The 25,571-nt window shown below is 40.8% G+C and overlaps 2 protein-coding genes across 8 annotated transcripts in view; one reads left to right on the top strand and one right to left on the bottom strand.

Moving 5' to 3' along the window:
- The window catches only part of LOC119546709 (fibronectin type-III domain-containing protein 3A), a 143,411-nt gene extending 126,069 nt beyond the window's left edge, over positions 1-17,342 (top strand). For 3 of the 7 annotated variants that reach the window (XM_037853191.1, XM_037853190.1, XM_037853192.1), the window contains 3 exons: positions 4,698-4,867; positions 10,843-11,290; positions 12,032-17,342. In XM_037853191.1, the coding sequence (XP_037709119.1) occupies positions 4,698-4,867; positions 10,843-11,290; positions 12,032-15,804 (4,391 nt within the window). In that variant the 3' untranslated portion in view covers positions 15,805-17,342. Of the gene's footprint in view, positions 1-4,697; positions 4,868-10,461; positions 10,773-10,842; positions 11,291-12,031 lie in introns of those variants that run through there. The other 4 variants (XM_037853194.1, XM_037853193.1, XM_037853195.1 and 1 more) reach the window with 3 other exon arrangements.
- Positions 17,343-18,348: 1,006 nt separating this feature from the next.
- On the bottom strand, positions 18,349-25,337 carry LOC119547852 (transient receptor potential-gamma protein). Its single transcript, XM_037854882.1, has 14 exons — positions 24,987-25,337; positions 24,593-24,925; positions 24,139-24,321; positions 23,849-24,083; positions 23,236-23,531; positions 22,909-23,177; positions 22,708-22,824; positions 22,450-22,645; positions 22,191-22,385; positions 21,354-21,579; positions 20,917-21,285; positions 20,182-20,469; positions 19,998-20,116; positions 18,349-19,947 (listed from the first exon to the last, which is right to left on the bottom strand). The coding sequence occupies exons 1-14, from the start codon at positions 25,335-25,337 to the stop codon at positions 19,720-19,722; spliced, it is 3,405 nt and encodes a 1,134-aa protein (XP_037710810.1). The 3' UTR covers positions 18,349-19,719.
- Between the last annotated feature and the right edge of the window lie 234 nt (positions 25,338-25,571).

Consider the following 25,571-nt stretch of genomic DNA (forward strand, 5'->3'; position numbering starts at 1 on the left):
TTGACACCCCCACCCGAAAATGATTTGCATATCTGCCAATCGATGGGAATCATAAATCAAGCTCAAGACAATCGAAAGTTTATTCAACTCCCTGGGCATTCATCAAAGGAGAACGTGGATGTGAATAATTCAGAAAATATTCATATAATATGATAAATTCCTCGACAATAACTCACTTGAACATATCAATCCGAATCACAATCCCTACTTGAATTTCCTCAATCAAAGTTTTGGGTTTTGGGCTACTGCTAACCGAATTGATATTAATTTTATAGACATTTTGTGCGTGCTATGCGTGTGCGTGATGCCAGCAATCGGAACACCCAGACAACAGCCCTGACCCCTGACCCCTGACCCCTCAACCCCCCGACACAATTGACAGACTGGAGGGCTGGGGCAAAGGAAGCCAAGTGGCTCAACAATGCGTAACAACAGGAAAGCAATAACAATTTGCAATTATCCCAAACGCGTTTGAGTCGCAACTTTATTTTGACACTGTCTGCTGAAGGAATGGAGTGGTTTAAAGGGGTTCAAAGGGGGGTTTCGATGGGGCAGGGGGCAAGGTCAACGCATCGGGGAAGATAATTGAAGTGGATGATAATAAAACTAGCGAGGGTCGATACCTGTGTTATTGTGGGTTTCAAGAAACTTATGAAATATCCACAATCGTTTAACAATAAATTGGAAATATTCCTCAATTCATGATTTCATTATTTTTAATGATGAGATACTTTTTAGCTTAATTGTAAATATATTTGTTTTGTTTTATATTACATTATATTATATTATATTATATTATATTACATTATATTATATTATATTATATTATATTATATTATATTATAGTATATAAAATTTAAATATCATGATATTATTATTTTTAAAGTTAGGCAATTTTAGACAACTTTAACTTTAAATTGAATTTAATATAATAACTTTATATTTTATTTTATTATATTAAGTTTGAATTATATTATATTCATGTTCTTATAATTTTTAAAGTTAACTAAAATTTTAGGTTTTTTTAAGGTATTTTTTTTGGTTTCTTTTTATACTTAACATTGTATTAAATTCACAAATATTATTGAAACCTTAATCGAACCTCGAACACAAGCAATAAATGCAAACTTTATTACTATAAATATATTCTATAAAGTACTTAAAATTAACAAATTATTTCAAATGAGACTAAGTTTTTTTATAAAATATGTGAGTGCTGTGAATATTTCCAGATGGAAAAAGCAAACTAAAGACTAAATCATCTCGCTTAAAAGTTTTTTGATCTGATACCAACTTCTAAGCTCATTTTGGACTTAAAATCATAAAGCATAAACTATGTAAATTTCCTTAATAGTTGGTACTCCCCTGGAACTCCTTGGTAACTTACACTTTCCTTGGCCAAAATACCTCGCCAACCAAGAACCCCGGCCCCAAAACGCTTCTTAAGCAGTTTAGCATTAATTAAGTTTGAGTAGAAGTTGCAGACGGGGAGGTTTAGTCGCTGAAGTATGGTACTTAATTTAACCGTCTGTCTGCTGGCCAAGTGATAAGCTATTCCCCCCTCTTTGCCACGCCACTGCTCACAGGCCAACCCCCTTTTTTTGCGCCCAACTAATTGCTGTCTTTTAACACTTGAAGGGGGAAATTCAGTTGCCATCATCTATCTCGCTCTCGGAACGGTGTGCATTTCCTGGCCAGACAATCTTCTCCGCCCCTAAAAACCCCCATTTCCCAAACCCCCTTACAGAATGATTAACTGCATTGAAGGTATTGTGGAAAAAAAAGGAGGGGGGGAGTGGGAAAAGTAGAAAAGTTTATCAGCCATCATCGGTTTTCCGCTTTTCACTCGCATTATGCGTCAGCGCACTAAACCAACATTTTTACACCTAAGAGTGGATCAAGGGAACTCCGGTCTCCGGACTTCGGTCTTCGGTCTCCTAAAGACTACTAGTCTGGTAATTTCTGCCGGCGGATGGCATTTAACGCCTGATTGAACGGCGGGGCCCAGCATTTTCGGCCTCAATGAGTGCGAGACATGGCTAAGCGTATTAACAGCCGCATTACCGTTAAGTTTACAGTTTAACTATTAAAGCGAAAGCGGGGAAGTCCCCTTTGGCAACCCATTCAACCTACCACACGATAACCTCCCCACAATCCATTAGCCGACATTACGCATACGCCGCGTGGTGTCCATAAAAAATGCAACTCTGCATTGTTTAGCCAGCGAAACAGAACAGAAGGCGCATAAAAACATAGGAAAAAAACTAGAAGGCAGGGAAAATGCTGCGAGAAAAATAAAAATATATAGTAGTGGGAAATGCCAAAAAGGGGCCACAAGTGGGCGTGGCCACGTCCCTTCTACGTGCCCCGGCATGCAAAGTGCAATTCTGCAGCTGGGAATCGCATTTTAACCCATCCATATTGATGTGCAAACATGGAATGCATTTTATGATGAACATGGATTTCTGACTGGTTTTTTTTTTGTCGTTTCGGTTTGGTTTTAAATATTTATGGCTTTGATAAAGCGTGGGAATTTAAGTAAGGTGGCGTCAAGTGAGGGCAAATATTTAATCTTTTATGCTTCAACATATCGTATTTATAATAAATAATAAAGCAATAACCAATAAATGCATTCCCTTGATTTATGATCGGCAAAAAGCACATTAATATTACCATGGTATTTAACCATGTATAATTCAATTATTACACTTCCAATGCAGTTTTATCAAGAAGTCTGTTGCCTTTTCATTTATCAAACCGAATTATACCTAATAATATTATGCTTTAATAATAATATTATTATAAAATATTTAACCTTTGATGCTTGAACTTATCGTATTTATAATTAATAAATGCATTTCTTTGATTTATGATCGGCAAAAACCACATTAATATTACCATGGTATTTACAAATAATTCAATTATTACGCTTCAAATGCAGTTTTATCAAGATGACTGGTATACTTATCATTTATCAAACCGAATTATGCGCTAAGATCGTCCAGACATCGTTCGTTAACAAATGTTTGCTCATTCGCCATCGTTGGATTTTTCCATTATTTTCCTCGTCGCATTGCAGCCAAAAAAAAATGGATGGAGTCAAGCCGAAGAGGAATAGAATTGAAAAGCAATACAAATCCACAAATCAAAATATATCTGAATTGTTTGAGGGGGGCAACTTTCGGGGCGGTCCGCTGTCGTTTATTCTGTGGCGATGACATGCGACAATGTTGCAGTTGAAATGGATCCCCAGATGGAATGGAAATGGAATGGAAATGGCAGTGGAATGGTGCTTCTCTGATATTAGTATTATCCCCCCTCCCTAATGACAGTGGCGAAACCAGATCCAGACAATGCTAAGGCTATGATTCTGATTTCGAATCCGATGCCCTGCCAAGAACCCCCGAAAATTTCTTTACTTCACCGCCCCTTGCTAGCGCTCCAAATCTCGATTTTTCTCTCTCCATACGAAATGAGGCTGCCAAGAAATGTTTGCTCTAGAGATTTCTATGTCTCCAGCACATTTATTAAAGCCAACCATAGAGAGAGGTCGGGGACTTTGGAAGTAAAGTGCAGTGCCTATGACAGGATCGAAACGGAACGGGATGAGATGGTATGGAATGGGCTGGATATTAATCATCGGGCAGACTTAAATTGCAAATGAAATCGGAATTGGGCAACGGTGCGTATGCGTATCGTAGTTGAGTAGTTCGAGGCGACGAGGGAGCCAGAAATTGGCAGACTCTGTCAAGCATTTTGTTGGCTGCAGCAAACACAAACATACATATTCAAATGTTTGCACTGAAAGAATAAGAAAGATGGACATAATACATAGATCCTGAGAAAGATATTGTGATATGTGAAGTATTTGTATTATGGGTGTTTATTTAAGGAGTAGCAAAGAACTAATTCCATTTGTGGAATTTTAGATGATTTTCTAAGATATGGTAAACTATTAAATGTGATAGTTATAAGACTTATATCATCAGAAATATAAAAACTAATATTAATATAAATTCCAATAAAAGTACATACCTCTTATTTTAATTATGAAAGCTGGAATGTCTACTTTCTTTACGTATGATATTTAAATATAGCATTACTTTAACCAGTATAATAATATCCTTAGGATCAATTTTCTTAAAGCCAAATATATAAATTAATGGTTAAGATATATTATCAAAGGCAGCCTAAAATTTCATGATTGTTGTTATCTTACCATTTTTATTGTTAAACCTATTACTATGGACTCTAGAACACTATTTGTTAATAACCTTTGCTAAAAACTAGATAAACCTCTAAACAATAAATTCCTCTCTGTGCATAGATGTTTGCACACATCCACAAAAAGACTGAGAGTCGGCTGGGGAGAGAGAGATATCCATTAAACAAACACAGAGAAATCGCCGCTGACATAAAGCAGCAATGGCTGTCCTGGCAATGTCCTGGAATCCCTACTTTCCCCCTTTCTCCTTTCTCCTTTCTCCCGCTTGTCTAGCTGTCGCCTCGCTGGCGCCAGCTGTCGCCTGCTTTAACTTGTGCCCTCATACATGGCTATATGGCACATATATGTGTACTATATTGTATCCGCGACGAGGAGGGGCACTCGCACTCTCACACTCGCACACATCATCAGCATATTGCCGGTTGTTGGGGAATCTTAAGTAATTTGCCCCCTTTTCGCTCGCTACTTGCAGGTCCCGCCGTTCAGATGGTCTCCCAGAACCGACCCCCTCCCCCGATGCCGGTGCCCGTCCAGGTGCCCCAGTACGTCAACGAGAACGGGACGCTGACCCACGTGATGCTCTCGCCGCAGCAGTACCAGCAGCTCCATCCTGGCCAGGGACACCTCCATCCAGCGCCATTCGTGAGTAGCCCTTTCCTTGGAAAACCCATCTATCAAATAAAAATCAAGATACTGCTCTTTATGAAGATGATATCAGGGGTATCTTATCCTTAGACGTCGGATTTTATGTAAAATCGTTTTTTAAAATACAATATCCAATTAAATTTGATTGATATTAAATGCTTTCATAAAATCATATACCCCTAGTCAAATTTGGATTTAAAAAAAAGGAACCCTTCAAAGATCACTGAAAATCAAATTGCAAAAAAAATAGTTTCACATAAAATTCTATGTTTACATATCACTTAAACTGAATAATTAATAACAACTTTTAAGGACGAAATTAAAAGAACCACCTTTAAACCTTGGATTGTATAAGAAAGAGAAAATAGTTTGAAATATTTATAAGTTATTTTAAACCCTAAAGATAATTCTTAAACGACTTACAGAAAAGCTACTTATTTGAAATTATTATGAGGTATTCATAGGTTTTTTTATGTGTTGAGAATGGTCGAACAAATATTCAGCCAATACAAATAATTTAAAGTTTATTTTTCTATAGAAAGTTGCAAACATCATTAAATAACTTTTCCATAGCTGTATTTTACCTTTTTCACAAACTAATGGGGGCCTAAAAACCTCAAGTTAAATGCGCCTGATTATGGATTGTTAGTACAATAAAAAAATAAAAACTAAAACTTAACTTGCCTCAGGTACCTCTAAACCTTGTTGAGTAGGTTCTTAGAAATATAAGTAGGTACTTACGATTTCACACAAAGTAAAATCAAAATCAATCAGAACTTCCTGTTAATTAATTAATTGATACTGCTGTGCACTCTTCAAAGTGAATTGGAAAAACAGCAAATAAACAAACGACTGGCAATCGAATTGATAAGGCCGTATAGTATCATATACCCCTTTCGGAAAGGGAAGACAGCACTGGTATCTCATTTCCATCCCATTGGCGGGACTTCCTCCGCTTATCAATTAATTGACAGCTAATTGAGCGAACAACCAGCAATCAGCAGCAATAATTCCCCGATGCTTATACGATTTTCGAACGAAACGATGGAACTTCCATCTGGGGGGCGTTTGTTAAAATGATAATTTATTGACCAAATGTCGCCGTATGGGGCAAACAAACCGGATTGGATCCGGGTGAGGCAGCAGTTCCAGGAAAACTGAAAGCTAAAAACTCGAAACTATTCAATTGCAACCAGACTCTCTCGATGCTAATATGCATTATGCAAACTGCAACGGGTCGAAACAATGGCTAAAATGGGTAAACTTTTACCTAAACAATAACAACAATTATAGTAAAGTTTAAACAAAAACAAAAGCGGAAAAACAGTTGGCCAGCTGTCGGCACTTTTGTGCATTTATAATTTATTTATTTATCGGTTGGCTTAAGTTTAGTTTTAAAACTGCAATATCATTTTGTTTGCTTGCCTTTCTCCCGTTTCCTGGGAAAATCGCGAGGGGGTTCGTCGGTAAAGTGTGAAAATTGCATAACTAATTAGTCCATTTTCGCACAATTCCAAAGTCCCCGCTTGCATTGCTCAATTTGTGACTCACTGTGCGCAAATATTTGAATGGCAAATGCATTATGAGGCAGTTTATTTGCCATCTGAATGCGTTTCATTGCATTTCGCGAGCTGTCATTTAGGCGTGAGCTTTGACAATCGTTCCGCGAAGATGTTTGCCCAGAATGCTAATTAAGCGGTAGGTGTTTACCAACTGAACGACAGGTAACTAGCATTGTTCTTTCAAAAAAAAACATTGACTTTTAACAAAGATCCTAAATGAGGGAAAAATGAGATGATCAGTATGATCCTATTTAATTATAATTATTATTCTTTACAAATGTTTTTAATTTCCATTCAAAAATTTTTATTTATTCAATTTATGGGTTAAAAAATTACAGTATAATTACCTAATGGGAATTCCCCAATATTACAGATATTTTTATAGGGTGATAAAACATTTACACGTACTGATAATAACATTTGTAAGTCACGAATCAAAATAAAAATATTTTTGTTTAGTAGATTTTATTTTCACACACAAAATGAGCTTTGAATTGTATGAAACTATATTTGTATTTATTTTCTTGTTGTTTCTTTCTTGTTTTTTTATTTTTTCCAAATTATCAAAATTCCAGTTTCTTCAAACTACATTGCTGTAATAAAAAATGTTTACATATTGTAACATTTGTAAGTTGATGAAATCAAAATATTCTTTTTTAAAAAATTTAATTTCATAAATTTAAATCGAACTTTGGATTGTATAAAACTATATTTGACTTTATTTATTGTTGGTCCTAATAGTTTATATATAAAAAATATTTAGTGCTATTTTATTTAATTTGACTACACAAATAATGACAAAATATTTATACTTACCGATAAAAACATTTGTAATTTACAAATAATATAAAAAATAGTTCTGTTTATTACCTTTTATTTTCATAACTTCAAAACAGACTTTGAATTATGAGAAACTTTATTTCTACTTATTTTGTGGAGGCCCAATTTTTATTATATTTTTCACAAATTATCTAAGCATTTAGCGCTATTTAATTTAATTTGACTGCTACAAATTACAGTCATTTGGATTTATTTAAGTATTTTCAGGCCCACTTAACATGCGGAACTAGTTCGCTCCCATGCTGATGGGCCAAGTTCATAGTCGTCGGCTGCTGCATTCCATTTAAATTGCCTTGCTAATTTGCAAAATGGCAAAGGAACGAAATAGAAAAAAAAATCACTTGTTAACCAAAGCAGATGAGCGTTACCCATTCACATCACGTTTCGAGCCCCCAACTGTTGCTCCCGCCGCCACTTATGTCTAATAATTTAATAATAACAATTTCATTGCACAGCATAAACATTCCCATCATCTCTTTTATGTGCAGAAATTGTTAGCAACAAAAAATTCGAGAGGAAAATGAAATATTTTTATATTTCCATAGCGGGAAAATAGCCGGAGATGGCCCGAACAAACCGAGTTCGTGACTTGGCCAGACTATATACATATAAATCCGGTTCTGGGCTAGCGCCTAGCGCACTTTAAATTCTATTGCCCAACTACCCTCTTCGGGTTATTTATTGTATTATTATCAATCGCTCAATTAAAACCAGAATTAATTGCTATGTGAATTATATAATTTCCATTGATTACGCGCTTTCCGGACGGAGGGGTTTTTATTTACTGACACTTTGCCGCTGATTTATTTGTAAATTGTAGACAAATCAAATAAATAAAAGAGCCGGACAAGCAAAAAACATGTTCTTGTGTTTAATTAAAATGTAATTGCTTTTAAAGTTGGCCGGTTAAAACATCAAAAAAAACTATTAATTGCTTTAAGCTTTAAAGACAATTAAATTTTAAAAATGTTTTTCTTCTAAAAATAATATTGAAAAATATATTTTTCAGTGCCCAAACAGGCTAAAATCACCATTTGCATAACAATTTGTAGAGCTTTTATCTAAAGTTAGTTAGTCTGGTTGGTCGTGCATGCTGCTGGCAACATTGTTGCTCATGACTTTTAATTGAACTCCACTTGAGCTGAACTTTGCTGTCACATTTTTACATAACCCGCCATTCCTAATGCCATTTTCGCAGTGGAAAACTTGATTAATGCAGCGGGCAACAACTTCATCCGCCTCGGATTCCAATTCCAGCTTGGACACATGTGGCTTCGTCACGCTTTGTTGCTGAAATGAAAGTGCCGACTGACTCAAACTCAAACTCCAATCCAACTTGACTGGCTGGGACTGAATTTTCCTTGACTTAATTAACAATTTGCTGCCACAACACAACTGAAAAACACACTTGAGCTCACATGGGCAAAATTTGGGAACATTTTCGAGAAGGGGTCTTCAGGCATAGCCTGATCGAAATTAAGATAAACCCTACACATTCAGTTTTATTTGCAAGCATCAAATGACAATGAAAGTTGGCAAGACTTTTCTTGGAAGTATATATTTTAATTATACTTTAAATGGCAAGCAGATTCGGTGTCTGATAAACCTAAGAATAATTTTAAACATGAGGGAATAAAAAGTACATTTATGTATTTTATATTTTAACTTAAACAAAATTATTATTGGCTAAACTTTAAACATTTTGATATATATTTTTGTAATCTTCTAGAGCTATCTATTATTTTCTTTGCCAAAAAAGTTCCAAAAATATTATATGAGGAAATACTTTCTGTTTAAGCTTTTGTTTGTTTATTTTTAATATCCATAGAATTTTAATGTTAAATTAAATGTCCATTACAAAATCTTATAAAATATGTGTCAGATACTCAAAAAAATAAATTTTTTAGACTTAAATTTAAATTTAATTTTACTTAATACAGTTTTCTTTAGTAAATTTGCAAACTACTGAAATCCCAACCCCTTTTACTGTGAGCCACTGCCCAAAACACAGAGATTCGCACACAGCACCTTACAAATGGCAGTTTCCGCTCGCTCGTGTGCTTATGTTGAAATGCTTATAATTTGATTGTATGCTAATTTGCATAGTCGCTGCCGTAGTATCCGTTATGCAACTTGAGTTAAGCACTCGAAATAACGGTATCTGTCGCACCATTGAAACCGAAAGTGAAACTGAAACTCCCTCGCAGAACAGGTTATAATCTTCTTTGTTTACCATATATGTAACTCCAGCCTCTTTTGTTCTCCTTTATTATTTCTGTTGCTTCGAGCATAAAAACCGCAAAAAAAATCTCATTAACTTTGACCCATATTTTTGGCTTTTCATAATTTATGACCATACCAAAAAAAAGGAACCGTGAAAAGAAACGCTTTAAAGTGTATAAATTGCACAACCCATAAAACCAAGTTTGGTCATGTAAAAACGTAAAATTAGTGTAATTTCAGCGAAAAACATTTGCCACAGTTTTGCAGCAATTGGTGGGGGCTAAATTATCAATCATCAGCTGGGCCAATTGTGCAATTTTTAGTTAATATATGTAGCATGCGGGCGTGGCTAATTGCCCATATACCGCAAAAGCAATTTGTTTAATGATCGAGCGGGGAAAACGTTTGAATCGGGAATTTAGTTTGAATTTTTTTTAGCTTGCCTGCTAATAAATACATTTGTTGAGGATATCACAAGGCTACTTATTTTAATATATTCGTTTAAGCACTAAACGATTTTTTTGTTATTATTTCTAATATTATTTCAATCTAAATAAGTACTTGTTATAACATTTTTTAAATTTAAAATATGTGCCTTACATATTATAAGACAGTTCTAAAAACTAATAGTACTTTTTTTATTAACCTCTAGACAAATAGTTTTTAAAAAGATTTTACGTGAAAGTAATGGTTTATCTTATTTAAACTTTGTCGAAAAGTCCTCAAAATTTAAATTTCATATGTAACTAACAATAAATTAATAAATGGGCCACCCTAAAAATAGTGGTAGCCAAATGGTTAGTGACTTGGCTACATCTTAAAAAATTTCTCAACCATGGATTGCGTCTCAGATGCTAGTATTTATATTAAACCCATAAAGTATTTTTTAGTACATTCTAGTGGCCAAACACCCACTTAAATCATTAGTTAAATGTATAAAACAAACGTCTCTGGCGTTTTAGTTGTTATTTAAATTTACACGGGTTGAGAAGTTCCTAAAAAAAATCAGGGCAATGCGAATTGAGCATACAAATGTAAAGGAATTTATAACGCAAAGGAACGTGAATATTATCTGCTAGTGTTTTGCGAAAGATAAGAAACCGAAAATCAATTAGCTGTTATCAGTATTACTTTTTTTAGTCGCGTGTTTCTTTGCCAAGACATTTTTAGCCAGCGTGTTAGATGTTGACGTGGTATTTTTAAAACAATACATATAATTATTAAATGAAACGAAAATGGAGGAGGCCAACAAAACTGGGAAAAGACTGCTTATAAAAGTAATATCTTAAAGATGCTTTTTAAATCTATAATACGATAATAAACTGAGATCTTTTTTGTATCTTTCAGATAAGCGCGAATGGCACTTCGCATTTCTACACCCCGGTGGCGGGTTATCCTGGCCCAGGACCTGCGGCCAATGGGCCACCACACTTCCATTTGCCGCCACCACCACCGCAGCAGCAACAACAACCACAACCACAGCAGCAGGCGCCCCAAGGAGCACCTCCCCCACAACAACAACAGCAGCAGCAGCAGGTGGCACAATCTTCAGTGCAAGTAGCACCATCTGCAGTATCCACTGGAGGAGGAACAGGAGCCCAAGGCGGAGGAGCACCAGCACCACCCACTGGGCAGGCCACCCACTCGCACGCCCACTCACACGCCCACTTGCACACACACCCCCAGCCACTCCCACATTCCCCGCACTCACCCTCGCCGCCCAACTACCGGGATGAGCGCAGCCAGCGGCAGCACAACAAGCTGCTCAGGAAGCTGGAGAAGCAGCGGGAGTCCAGTGAGTATCCTTTGGAAGAAGGATTCTATATGAGTACATGTGCTATTCGCTTAGCTTGGGGATGGCTTTTTGGAACCCATAGGTCTTACTTGACAGAATAGTAGGTTCTGCTAGCCAAGGATCCAAAAAATATAGTCCTTAGACTTTGTATAGACTCAAGATTATTTCTCAAAGAACTCAGAAATCAATACTTACTTAAAAAAATATGCTAGTCTCAGAAAACCAAAGATCTATTAAAAGTAAATATTAGACTTTGTAAAAACTTCTTAAAAGTTAATGGCTAGGAAACTCAGAAGTATCCTTAAGATAACAATATTTGAAAGTGAAACATATTAGCGAAATATGTATAGCCAAACAATTTTAGAAGTTCATATGTAAGTGCCATATTACATTACTGAAATATAACCAACCTATTCGAAATCAGATGCCATAAAGCTTACATATTTCTTTTAAACATATCTCTTTCAATTGTTCAGTTTATTTACTGATAAGAACATTCTTTATGATTTGATAGTACCAGCATTATAATTAAAAGAATTATTAAATATTTTTATAAGCGAAAAATTATATTTCAAAATTTAAATAAGTCCTGTAAGTCATACCCCCAAAAGAAAACAATTTTTAAGTACCCGAAAGAATTAACATTTTGGTATCAAAGCTATATCCTTGCTAAGCGAATTACAAAGTCAGTTGTATCTCACACTACCGTACCATCTATTAATATAGTACCATCCCCTCCAGATCCCCCGCACTCGCCATCTCCGCGCCGTGCCAACGAACTGAATGGTCACAACAACAACAACAACATTCCTCCGGGCGTGACCCTGCCCGGCCACCTCAGCAGTCACCACCACGTGGTGAGCCACCAAGGACGTCGCCTGCCCCAGCAGCCGCAGCACCAGGTGCAGAGCCACCAGGTGGCACAGCAGCAGGCCAGGAACGGGAATCAACAGCATCAGCCCCAGAGAACCGGGAGCAGTGTGGGCGGCGCCAGTTCCGTAGGAACCTCCGAGGACGGCGAGGATAATTCCAGCCTGGCCGGCGATGATGAGGAGGAATACCACAGAGATAACATCATCATAGAGCAAATCTCGGCCATTGAGAAGCCAGAGGTGATTGATGTCACGGCGCGGGCGGCCAAGATCATCTGGGAGAGTCCGGCCATAGCGGATACCGTGACGGTGGACATGCGACTGCTGCGTTACCAAGTGCTCCTCTGTGATTCCGGCAAGCAGTGCAAGTACAAGAGCTTGTACCAGGGCGAGGCCTACGAGTGCATTGTGCAGGATCTGCAGCCTGGTCAGGATTACCTAGTGCGTCTGCAGGTGCACTACGAGAAGTTATCGGGAGCCGTCAGCGATCCCACGGAATTTCGGACGCCAGCCTGCGAGCCTGACCCGCCGCCGCCTCCAAAACTGGTATCCCGCAACAAGAGCTCCATAAATCTCCGGTGGACTGCTCCGGCAGCGAATGGGGCCAGCATACAGCACTATCTGCTGGAATACGATGAGGGCAGAATGGCGGGGCAACCGCAGAAGTTCGTCGAGCTGGCCAAGATTAAGACCAAACACTATGTCATCGGGAAGCTGCAGCCCACTACGGTGTACAGCTTCCGCTTGGCGGCGGTCAACGAGGCTGGTCAAAGTCCCTATTCCCCGGTGGCCAGCTACAGCACCTCTGGCAATCCTCCGCCAGTGCCGCGACCTCCTCAGCTGCTGGTCAGCAGTTCCAATTCCCTGAAACTCGGCTGGGAGCGGCGGGCCCAGGATGGAGACTTCCTGCTGCAGCTGCAGGATGCGGAATCGGGCCATGGCTACCTGAACACCTACAAGGGTACGGAGCTGGTAACGGAGTGCCTGCAATTGCGGCGGGCCAGCAGCTATCAATTCCGTCTGAGATCCGAGAACGAGGCGGGCTTCTCGCCCTGGTCGCCGGAGGTTAGCTACCGCACCCTGGCGGAACGTCCTGGCAGACCCGGCAAGCCGCATGCCAAGGGAAAGATCCATGGCACTCAGTTCAAGGCTCGCTGGGATGTACCCGGCGATACTGGTGGTGCCGAGATCCTATGCTACCACTTGGAGCTAAGTGCCGCGGGTCCAGCCTTTGAGAGGATCTACAGTGGCGCCGAAACAGAGGCCATGTGCGAGAGGCTCCAGCCGGGCACCACTTACGCCCTGCGAGCCTGCTGCGAAGGTCCCGCAGGTCAGAGCCCCTATTCCGACATAGGACACGTCACCACGGAGGCAGTGGCGCCATCTGCTCCGCCTCCACCGCACTGCAGTGATCCTCCCTCGCCGTACGCCGCCCTCCTGAAGCTCCAGCATCCGGAGTACAATGGCGGAGCACCCATCCTGGAGTTCGAGGCCCAGATGCGTCGCCTCGAGCAAGTGCAACCGCCACAGGTGGTGTACCGCGGCAAGCAGGCCTACTTTGTGGCCCAGGATCTTACACCAGGTGGCATGTACGAGGCCCAAGTGAGGGCCATCAACCGAGTTGGCGCCGGCAACTGGTCGCAGTGGATGCGGTTCACGGCCGCAGCTGCTGCTCCCGGAGTTCCTGAAGAGTTGCGCGTGCTGGTCAAGTCGGCCACCCATCTGGGTGTCAGTTGGCAGCCGCCGTTGCAGGAAAACGGTGCACCAGTGACCAGTTACACCCTGAAGAGTGCCAGCCAGGAGAGAAGCGATGAGGATGCCGAGCAGGAGGCCAAGGAGCCGCCCAGCTCCGAGTTCCACAACTGCTATCAGGGACCGCAAACCTGCGCCGAACTGAGGAACCTCTCGCCCTATACACGCTACCATTTCCGCATCCAGGCGAGCAACTCGGCCGGCACGGGAACCTCCTCCGACGTGATTAGCGTGTGCACTCCGGCCGCAGTGCCCGGTGCTCCCCAAATGCAGGGCTACGAGTTCACCGCCCAGGAGGTGACCCTCAACTGGACGCAACCGGCGGCCCATGGCTCGCCCATTTGCTCCTATAACATCGAGTACGGGGAGAGGACCATCGCCACTCCGGATGCCTGTACAAGGTATACGGTCAGTGGCCTGATGCCCGAAACCGGCTACAAGTTCCGCGTGCAAGCGGTCAACGCCATTGGAGCCGGAGCCTTTAGTGCCTATGCCAAGCTGACCACCCAGCCGGCTCCTCCGGCGCCACCTCGCCTGGAGTGCAGCGGTGCCGGGCACAACTACATCAAGCTGAAGTGGGGCGAGAATGGAGCCAACGGCAAGGTGGCCAACTCCAATCCGTCTGGAAATGGCGGCGACTTTACCAAGTACTTTGTGGAGATGTATGTGGCCCGGGCGAAGCAGTTCCAGGCCGTCTACTCCGGCACCAATTGCATGTGCAAGGTGCACAAACTGCAGGAGCGGAGCAGCTACACCTTCCGTATCTATGCCCACACGGATCGCGCTGGGGATGGGGATTACTCAGAGGAGTTCGTCTTCGAGACCTCGGCCACTCTGCCGGCGAACATAAAGCCACCGCGTGTCGTCCAGGAGGGTAGCGTTTGCCTGATGGAGCTTCCCGGCCAACTGGGCATGCAGCTCACCCTGGAGTGGCAGCACTCGAAGAACTCCTTCCACGATCGCGTGGAGTACGAGCTGCAGTACGCGGTTTTGGGCGCCGCGGAGCTGGAGGGTGAATCGCTGTCGCCCAAGGGTCGCAGCAGCAGTTCCAGTGGCAGCTCGAACGGAGCTCCAGTTAATTTGCCCAACCATGACTACAGGCAGTTGTACCGCGGCCCAGAGACCAAGTTCACCATCGACAATCTGGCCGCCGGCACTTGTTACCAGTTCCGTGTGTGTCCCGTCCGGATAGCGGCGGGCGGAGAGCTGCTCTACGGCCAGCCGTCGAGTCCGTTGCGCTACCAGGTGCCCAGTGAGCTGGATCCCAGCTCGGCGACCTGCCACCACCACCTGCACGGCTCCACAGCGCCACCGGCGGTGGCCACTAGCCAGAGAAGCAGCCGGAAACTGTCCGCCGGCAATGGTTCGACCAATGGCCTCCACATGCGATCGGTGAGTGCGTCGGCCATAAGTGGAGCGAGCGGCGTTGGAGCGGATCCAGTGGCGATTGGACGACTGCAGCAGGAGCTGTCCGGTTTCAATGCTTGCGCAGATCCCCTGCATCACCATCATCATCATCACCACCACCACCATCAGCCGTGTGGCGGAGGAGGTGGAGTTGTCATCGGAGGAGGAGGCGGAGCCGGAGGAGCCACGGACTCGCACCACCAGCATCAGCACCACATGCACCACTCGCATCACATGCACCACGCCCACCATCCGCACACCGGCATGGGCGTCAGCTCTTCGAGTTCCAGCTCCTCAACGGCGGCGGCCATCTCCTCCAGCCTGGCCCAGGCGGGCGGCTTAAGGCGGATCGTCGGTAAGCTAACTTCACTGTACTCCAACCGGAGGCGTCTGAGTGACCAACAAAAGGCCGTCTGCATTGTGGTCTCCTTCCTAGTGGGCACCTTCCTGGTCGCCATGCTCGTCAACATGTTGCGGGGCTAAAAAGACACAAGGTCTTTAAAACGAAAAGAGAAACACAAAAAACTGGCGCCCAACGTGGGACAACACAGGAATTTGCAGGCAAAGCGACAGGCGAAAAATTAAAAAACAAATATGAAACACTTTATGTCTCAAAAAAGTGATTTAAACCATTAGTTGTAATTATGTATTTTTTATATATATACCGTAACAAAATCAAACAAAATCAAACTGTATATTGTCTAATTTTAAACAAACAAGCAGAACACACAGGAAATCAAAAAAAAAAACATAGCGAAAAGAAAAGGTATAGAAATGAGGAAGAAATGAGAAATGAGCTGAGAAGGCAGAAACAGAACCCCCATTATTGTATTAAATGTACACAAAAACTGCAACGGCATACATTCACACAGCTAAATGTTATTAATGGTATTTACTTATAATATTTGTTGTCACAAAAACCGAAAGTCTAATCTCCATATGTGCTATAAACAAAAGAGAGCTGAGCAGCCAGCGAAAATGAAAGAAAAGAACCTAAAGGCTCTTCAGTACTTGTCAAAACCTGTTCCGAAAAATGCTTCTCAAACTGTTACTTTCCGTGTGGCCCCAAACAATTTGCATTTGCCCCTTCCGGCGGGTTTGTAATATTCCTGTAAAATACGTGTAGAACTAGCATGTGTGTGCAAGAGCAAGATTTTTTTACAAGGCCCATTTTTTGTAAAATGTATTCCAACATAACGATTGTAGATAGCTGGTCAACAAATTGCACCAACTAATGACACTCCTAAGTAGCTAAAAAGTAACCGAATTGTGAGGGGGGGCGCACCGCAAATTGAGGTCGGATGGGCAAATGCATAACGAATAATTAAACGAAAAGTATGAATTTATTAGACTACTAGCTACAAGTATTCAGTGCTGTATAATTGTTTCCCCTGATCGCTCCAATCTACGCAGATATATAAATATATATATATACAAAAAAAACATAGATATATGTAAAACAGCAGACGCTTCTTTCATTCTCACAAACCTTTTTATACGAATTATTACACAATTTATTATAAACATATTATACGACAAGCAGAAATCGAGAAAACCAAGGCAACCCCAGTTGGGGCTGCTATATCCGCTGGCAATCCAACTGTTGCATTTCACAACCAACCAACCAACAAACAACAAGAAACCAACTAAACAAATTCAACCCGACACTTTTCGTAGGCTGTCCCATGTGGCTATAGCAGCCCCCACTAGGCAAAGTGATTTATATTCCAATTATTATTATTTTTCTAATTAAATAAATTAAACTAAATGTAATTGTTTCTTTCCATAGCATTTAATGTGAATTATACAAAACGGAATCTTATCTAAAAAATCACGAAAAATCAAAAAAAAAAAAATACACAAAACAAAACAAATGTTTGTTCATGTAAAGCATAAACATTTGCTTGATGCAAATTAAAAAAATTATATATATATATATAAATAATTAAATAAATAAACTTAAATCGGAATCAAATGATAAATAAATGGAAATTATGTATGTTTCTATGTTTACAACTTATAAAATTTATTTGCAAAATATATATATGAAACATTTAAAATAAATGCGATATACAAATAATAAAAAACTACTTCTTGCTTTTGTTTAAGGGTTTTTCGTTCAACCGGTAGGGACTGTTTTATGCTTTATAATAAACAGACGTTACTTGGCCAAAGGTCGCTTTCTGTTCGCCTGGTATTTGAAATCGAAAATGGACGGACAAATTTAATCAAAATCCCCTACAATCAAATTAAGAACTCAACAGATATTATAAATCCAAAACTCCTTATTTGCTCGTATAAAAAACTGTCAAATAGGTATATTTCTTAATTTCAGACACCAGGCGAACATAACCGTTTAGCAGGTGTAGAAACGATCAGCTGATCAGTTAAATCAGAGCTCACCTGGAGATGACCTCGTGATTACGTCGGTTTTTATACCCGTTACTCGTAGAGTGAAAGGGTATACAAGATTCGTCGGAAAGTATGTAACAGGTAGAAGGACCCCATAAAGTATATCTGTTCTTGATCAGGATCACTAGCCGAGTCGATCTAGCCAACTACAAACTACAAAAGCTACAATACTGGGATTAGGCATGCAGATTCCTGGGATTCCTGCGCAGCGCAAGTTTATTTCGTCAGTGTGCCACGCCAACTCTAACGCCCACAAACCGCCCAAAGCTGTGGCTCCTACAGTTTTAATGATAAAATAAAAATTGTAACTGAAATTATTGTTCTCATGAATACCTATCGATTGCCTCAAAAAAAAAGTTTGCCACGCCCACTTCTTAATTGGGATTTCAGTTTTAGATTCCGGAGCCTTGTACGCAGCGCAAGTTTGCCACGAATATTCCACGCCTATAGTGTCCTTCCTTGTTTGGAACTATTTTTCAACTTAAAGGACATATAAATTGCTTTGATGGTTAAATTAAGCACTTACAAACAGCACATAAAATAAATAAATGGTTCATACGTTTCGATATATTTTTATTAGTTTATGTTTCCGTGCAAATAACAATTTTTTATATTATTCTAACATTGTATTTGGTATTTCGTCTGCCTCCTTAAATTGTTTTTTTCTGGCATCAGCAAAGTTATGTCTGCCAATTGGGCAACATATTTCTGCTGATCCAAAAGAAAGTATTTTTATAAAATGCTATATGATATTCCTTGTTATTGTTTTCGTTGATATTTCATATATTATTCGTGTATTTGTGTGGGTATTTGTCTACTGTAACGCAAAAATCATCTAAAAATTTCGATTATTCATATTTGTATTCTATATGTATATGTATATATATTATATTTGCTAAAATCGTCGTGTGTGTAGGCTATGGATATGCACATCTTATCGCAGATATTTATACCCATAAAATGCAAACACTTAAGTAGTATGCGATTCGATTATTGTTTGTCGTGTTGGTTAAAATCGGTGTATAAAATTGTGGTTTCCTTTGATTTATTTATTTTCTTGCTTTGCGTTTGCTTTTGCTTTGCTTTGCTTTTCATGCTTACTTGCTTGCTTGCTGGAACAACAACAAATCCTCGGTTTCAAAATCCCTTTTCTCAAATCAACAAATACACAGCGCTTCCCTCATTGCGGGTACAGTACGTTTCAGTAATTCAATGTTCATCCAAAACTTATGTGTATAAAAAATATGTTTCATGCTAAGGCAACGTTCAACATCGATATGGGATAGTTTAGTATTCGTATTTGTATTTGTATTTGGTAAAGGACTTTATTGGATCTATATTTCCAACTGGACTTGGAGTTGGTACTTTGATTTTTGGTGTAAAAGGTTTCTCTATAAAGCGATTGCATGATATGTGTGCTTTATGGTTCAGGTTGAGGAGACAATCTTGATACAAAAAAGCTTGTTTTAATGTATTTTGAGTTTTCATTTGGAATTGTATAAAAATCGGACGACCATAACTGATCATTTTGGTTCATAAATGCAAGAATATATAAACATCGGCAAGCCGAATATTTCTTTTTTATAGGCGATTCGATAGAAGGCTGAAGAAATGTAAATAAAGTTGATAGGTTAGGTTGAGGTATAGGAAATATCGTTTCAGTGGTGAAGTTGCCAGTGTTGGTTAACAGTTAGTGAGTGGTATGGTGTGTGCTAATTCCACTGAATGGTCACTATATCTTAACATGGTGAGGTAATTTAAGATCTAGGCTGTGTTTGTTTAAGTATAGCTTCCTTAGTTAGTTTAGCTCCACACACGGTTATGTCTTCATATCAAAAATGTCAACAATGTGTATCTGTATAGTATCTAAGTGTATTCTTCAGGTGCGCCATCTAAGTAGTTTAGCTGCTCTATCTTTGGTATATCTGGCTATCCCTTATCTTTTTCTTTGGTATTTCTGGTCTTCTCTGGGTTCCTTAAACTCTTTCAGCCAATAGCTCCTGTAGTTGAAACACAACTGGTGCTGATCAGAGGTTCCCTGGAGTTCACGGACGTATTGGATGGATCGATGGACAGCGTGAAAGTAGAATTGGTCTCCACCGAGTCGTGTTGGCTCTGGGTTTGTTCATGCCTTCGTGGCTTCACCAACTGGGCTGGATCCTTGTGCTGGACTCCTGCCTCCGCTGCCGGATAGCTGGACACCCTTTTCAGGGTCTGCAGGAAATAATCTGGTTAATAATTTAATTATAGACTTAGCAACTCACCTTATCGTTAAGTAACTCAGCAGCATTTGCCGCAGCCACGGATTCGGTAACTGGGCAAATATTCTTGCTTGACGAGAACTTTTTGCGTTTTCGCTTCAGGGCGGCAATAGCAGTAAGACCTGATTAAATAATAAAGATATATTACTGGGATGATCTATGGGTGATCTATAGAATTCAAACCCACCGCTTGTCGTGTGAAAGAAGTGCGATCCCATTCCCGCGTGAGCTGATGGAGAGTTACTGACCACCGAAATCGTGGGAGTTGGCGTGGATGTGGATGTGGATGTTGTTGTGGAACTGGTCTCTCCATGGTATCCATACCCCTGCTGGGCTGAGTTCTGGGCATAGGTGACCCGCATCTGACCGTGAACTGGAGTGGATGTGTGCGAGGAGTTGCACACCGAGTCCTCAGACTTGGAACGACCCAGCATTTTGCTCACGTTGCCAACCTTGGCAGCTTCTATCAAAGTGCCTGCAAAGGATAACAAAAAGTTCATGATAACTAACTAATTCCTAACCCCAATTACCATGAACATCCAACCACACTTTTTTTTAATAATCCTAATGGCAATAAAGTTATATCATCTAATCTAGTCTAGAGCATAGACAAAAATTAAAAAAAATGGTAATACACAATAAACGTAGCAAAACTAGGATAGGAACCGTGGTGCTTACAAAGAATTTTATTTAATTTAAATTAGGTAGGCTGTAATTTTAGGTGTCTAAAAGTATGCAACAATATATTTAAAGCTCAGGAGTAAGAGATTTCATTCAGAAAAACGACTACCCCTTATACATTTCATACTTTTTAAGTGATTTAAAAACTCTAGAGATAAGTGTAACTCCCCCATAATTGATTTGTAACTTGTATAGTAATAGCTTATAGATTTTGTTTTCTGCGTTATTTAAAAAAACGTACCCCATCTCTTTTTGTGTCCCGCAATGCGCTTGTTGTACGGCTTCAGAGCGGACTTGTTGTACTTGGTGACCTGGGTAGTGGAGGCTATTGTCGCCCCCTGGGTTCCCCCCTGACCGGCCGTGGGCGTGGTCGGTGACTCCGATCCGCCGCCCCCACTTCCGGCCTGACTCTGCTGGCGCTTGTGCATGAAGTTCGGAGTGAAGAGGGTGGACAGCGTGGAGCTGAGGATCTCGTGCTGGTTGTCATAGTTGTCCAGTGAGGTGGAGAACTCAGCCACGGGAGCCAAGGATCCCGTGGATCCAGGTGGTGCGATATTGAAGCCCTTCATCAGGCGACGCTCCTTCTGGCGGTTCTTTTTGCCACCACCTCCTGTGGGCAGAGAGAAAACCCATTCAATAGAGGTTGGTTAGTAATCCCTAGAAATTTATAGCGCTTACCACCACCTTGTCCCGCCGTCACATTAGTATCCATGCCGCTGTTCTTGAGTATCTCCACCAACTCGCAACGGAAAGCGGATATGTCCTGCTTGATCTCGTTCACATCGTCCTCTGTGACGCCCTGGGATTCGGCCTTCCTCTGCTCCACTGTCACATACCTCCTGACCAGATTCCGCATTATCTGCTGGTACTTAAAGTCCCGATCACTAGCCTGTTGGGCCTTTCGCTGCAGGCGATTAGAAAATGGATGGATAGAAAATCTAAAAATTTGAAATCTCTATGTTTGCTACACACAAAAATACTCTTTGGTTAAATAACTATTATAATACTTAAATACCCCCAAGCTATTCTCATTTTTACTAATGAAATAGTTACTCTTCAAACAAAAATTTTAAAAAAAAGTTGAAGTAGTTTCACTTTTTGATAGTAGTAGTTTATAGCAATAGTTTAATTGTTTTTAATAGCCTTACTATTAAGCAGAGGTAGATTTACCAATAAGTAGAAGTTTAACCATTAAATAGCAGTAGTTATACTATAAAATAGTAGTAGTTGTACTATTAAATAGTATTAACTAACTATTTTGTACAGCTAAAATAGTAGTTGATTCACGTATAAATAATATTATGTATACCATTAAATAGTAGTACTTTTACTATTAAACAGTAAGCAAAGAACCAAAAAACGATTCTATGCGTAGTAGTGTTATAACTTTTTTAATAGTATCGTAACCGTATTGGTCAAGTTTAGTCATAACATTTTTTGTGCTATGAAAATAATGCAAAACCATTTAAAAATAAGATGTAATGATTAAAATATTAAATAAATTGGGAAACTCACTCTTATTGTCTTGAGGTGTTCCCTTCGTGCAGCTGATGATCCGCTGCAGAAGACCCGTCGCATCCATTTAATAGCATACCAAATGGACTTTGGAGTGGGTATAATGTTAAATGGTGGTGGACAGGTTCCGCCCTCCTCGAAATAGCTAATCCAGAGCTTAGACCGAGCAAACTTCCACTCCACATCAGCACGTTCCTTGGGATATCAACAGAAAAGTTTGTTATTTAAAAGATTTATTAAAAAACCATAAATATCCCACCGAAATTAGTTGGTATGAATGATTCATCATAGCTATAAGCAGGTTGAGCAGCACCACAATATTGATAACCGAGTAGGTGCCAAACATAAGCATGCCCCAGAATCTGGTGAAGATCTTAATGCCATCCAGCTCAAAGCTGTCCAAATCTATCAGGCCAAAGACAGCCCAGAAAAGGGTTTGAGTCGTCTCAAATAAACTAAGAACAAATGTATCAATTAGAATGTAACTTATATAGGGGTCTTTAAATAAATAACTTACTTGGAGAACCTACGCCACACTATACAGGCATTTGGATCGTTAGTTCCATTCATGTTTAGAAGAGCACTCATGGGAGAAACTTCAGGACAACGCTTCTTTTCCAGATCCGCATAGTACCTAAAAATTTTTTATTTTAGATGATACAAGTATTTAAAATATAATATATATTTAAATTAATACAAAGAAGGATTATAAACGCACCACAACAACTGATTGAGACCGCTGCCAAAAGCGAAGAGGACCAGGACATATAAAAAGAAGAACTTCATGATGTCCATTACCATCCGGGACAGCGACACCTGCAGTGGCCCCAGATGCGGATTCACCGAGAATATATAAACCAGCTTGAGGCTACTGAAAATGTTCGCTGCACTGAATAGACCCTCCGAAATCAACATCGGATCCCAGGCGTCCCAACGCTCTCGCGGCAGATCCGTGGCATGGGAGTTGTATATCATCTCTTTTTGAACCTATCAATATGATAATTGATTAAATATTTAAAAAATCCAATTCGGGAATGGGCATTACTTGGAAAAAGGACACCACCCGCAGAGCCACCGTGGCCACGTATAAAGAGTTCGTGACAAAGTCGATCACATTCCACATATCGTTGAGATACTCCTGCAGACCAACATCCCACAGTTGCTTCACCTCGCTCCAGATGAGACCACTGACCCAGGCGAGGATTAGCCACTCTATAAAGGTCGGTTTGGCCCCCCGCTTCGTGGGCAGCTCCTCCACCTTGTTGAGCATTCCAGAATTGTCCGCAAAGAACCAGCCCCCAATGAAGGTCTCTATCCGCTGAGAAGCCAGCATCAAAAGAACTGGAAAATAACATTAAGAAATTTTAGTGGATTATGCTAGTAATCTCAGCTTTATATCTTTATAAAAAGATAATACTTCAAATAATATCATTTACTTAAATATTTTTTGTTGTCATATGACATGCCATGTTAGTGCACTAACTTTCATTATGACTAACTAGCTGCCTTTACTTAAAAAAGTCTTGGAAATCTATAGCATATCTAAATTCACATAGGATATAAATTTATAAAATGTTGTTATGCCTTAAACCCTTTTTATCTAGGTTACCCTAACTTATTTAAACAATTCCATTCAGTTTCATATGCCTATTACTCACACAAAAAGGTGAAGTAGGAGGCGCTGTGGCAGATGAACTTGATGAAGGGCTTTCGCATCGTTTGGCCAATGCTGGAGTAGGGAGCCAGGATGTAGGCCAGCGAGAAGATGGGAAACATGATGCCGATTCGGATAATGTCCACTGCTTGCAAGGCCATGTTCTTCCTTCGGAAACCAGGTAATCCCTCATACCAAATGCTCGCCAGCAATTGCTGAACATTCGAATGGGCCACGAACTAAAAAAAAAAGCGATTATAATTAGAATATAGGGTTTTAAAATAGTCATCCCACCTTTTTCTGACGCAGTTTGATGGCCAGCTTCAGGCGGTTTAAATGCATTCGTTCGCCGTGCTCGTAAACCGGTCCGGTGGGATCATGGTTGAGCAGGATCTCCAGCTCGTGGGAAGTGCGAGTGTGGTCCAGTAATGCGGTGGCGAAGTCCTGGCACTGCTTGCGCAGCTCCTGGTACTCGTTCTGGAGAAATATATAATATTGATACACCTTACAATAAGTATAGCTACACACAGAAAAGATTGATAATATATGATGAAATTAAGTATCTATTAGATACTTTTATCTTTGTCTTAGGTCTCTCTCTTACCCAGAGTAATTTTAGGACCTATCTCGCTCGTTTCTTTCTTATTACAAGAATTTTCAAATACAGAAAAATAATAAATCTGCCTTGCGATTGTCAAATGTATCCTTATGTGTTTTTTATCTGCTTAAAACCAGTTCCAAAACCCACCTTAAATTCGTGCTCGAGAAAGCTGAGCCGGCGCAGCTCCCAGGACAGCTCGAAGGCCGTGAGGATGGGGTCCTTGGAGGAGAGTGCTATCAAACTGGGGCTGGCCAGTGCCCGATAGGCATTGATGCGAGATCTCGAGTGCCTGAGGGAGTCCTCCTGGCGAGACTGGACGCACTCATCGCAGCCACAACGCACATCATGGGGCATGGGCAGAACGGCTCCCCGATCCAAAAGGATCTTGATGATCTCATAGTTGTCGCGATGGGCGGCCAGGATCAGGGGCGTTATGTCTGGCGTGAAGGTGGAAGTATCCTCCGAGGCGGATTCCCAGCTCTTAAAGAAATCATAATGCACTTTTTAGTTGATAGATCAAAAGTAACTTTCTTCCACTCACATGATTCCCCTCGCTGTGAAAGGTGACATTCTCGTGGTCCAGCAGCACCTCCACAGCCTCAACGAACTCCTCCGAGATGGAGTGCAGCAGGGCATCCTTTGTGTCCACATTGTAGTTGATCAGCAGCTCCACCATCTCCAGATTCTCATTGTCAATGGCCATCAGCAGGGCGGTTCGTCCCAAGGGATCCACGCAGTTGACATTGATATACTCCGTATCCTGGGCCTTCTGCAGCATCCTCCGAGTGCCAGCCATATCGCCCCGCTCCACGGCCAGCAGAAACTTCTTCTCCTCCAGCGTCAGCTGGCGGATCTCCTGATGCGGTCGGATAGTGTTCTCCTCCTCCATCATGCCGTGAATGCTGTGACGCTAATAAATTGATGGATTACCGGTGATTATAATATTTCCATAGGTATAGGGATCCGATCTGCGCTCAAGACCCACCTTCACTCGCCTGGCTGGCTCTATCTGGACCGCTATGTGACCACTGCCGCTGCTCTCGCTTCCCAGTTTCTTCTCGGCACTCTCCGTCGCATCGGCGCCATTCTTGATCTTATTGAGAATGGGGGCCAGCACCGATTTCCG

The sequence above is a fragment of the Drosophila subpulchrella genome, chromosome 2L, assembly GCF_014743375.2.
Source record: "Drosophila subpulchrella strain 33 F10 #4 breed RU33 chromosome 2L, RU_Dsub_v1.1 Primary Assembly, whole genome shotgun sequence".
NCBI lineage: Eukaryota > Metazoa > Arthropoda > Insecta > Diptera > Drosophilidae > Drosophila > Drosophila subpulchrella.

Bases quoted from the DNA above. Each gene is read 5' to 3' on its own strand.
- LOC119547852 (XM_037854882.1), bottom strand. From the start codon at position 25,337: ATGATGGAGGAGGAGAACACTATCCGACCGCATCAGGAGATCCGCCAG. The intron at 24,084-24,138 runs GTGGGATGACTA...TTTTTTTTTTAG, and splicing joins TCAAACTGCGTCAGAAAAAG to TTCGTGGCCCATTCGAATGT. The intron at 22,386-22,449 runs GTGGGATATTTA...TGATATCCCAAG, and splicing joins ATTCATACCAACTAATTTCG to GAACGTGCTGATGTGGAGTG.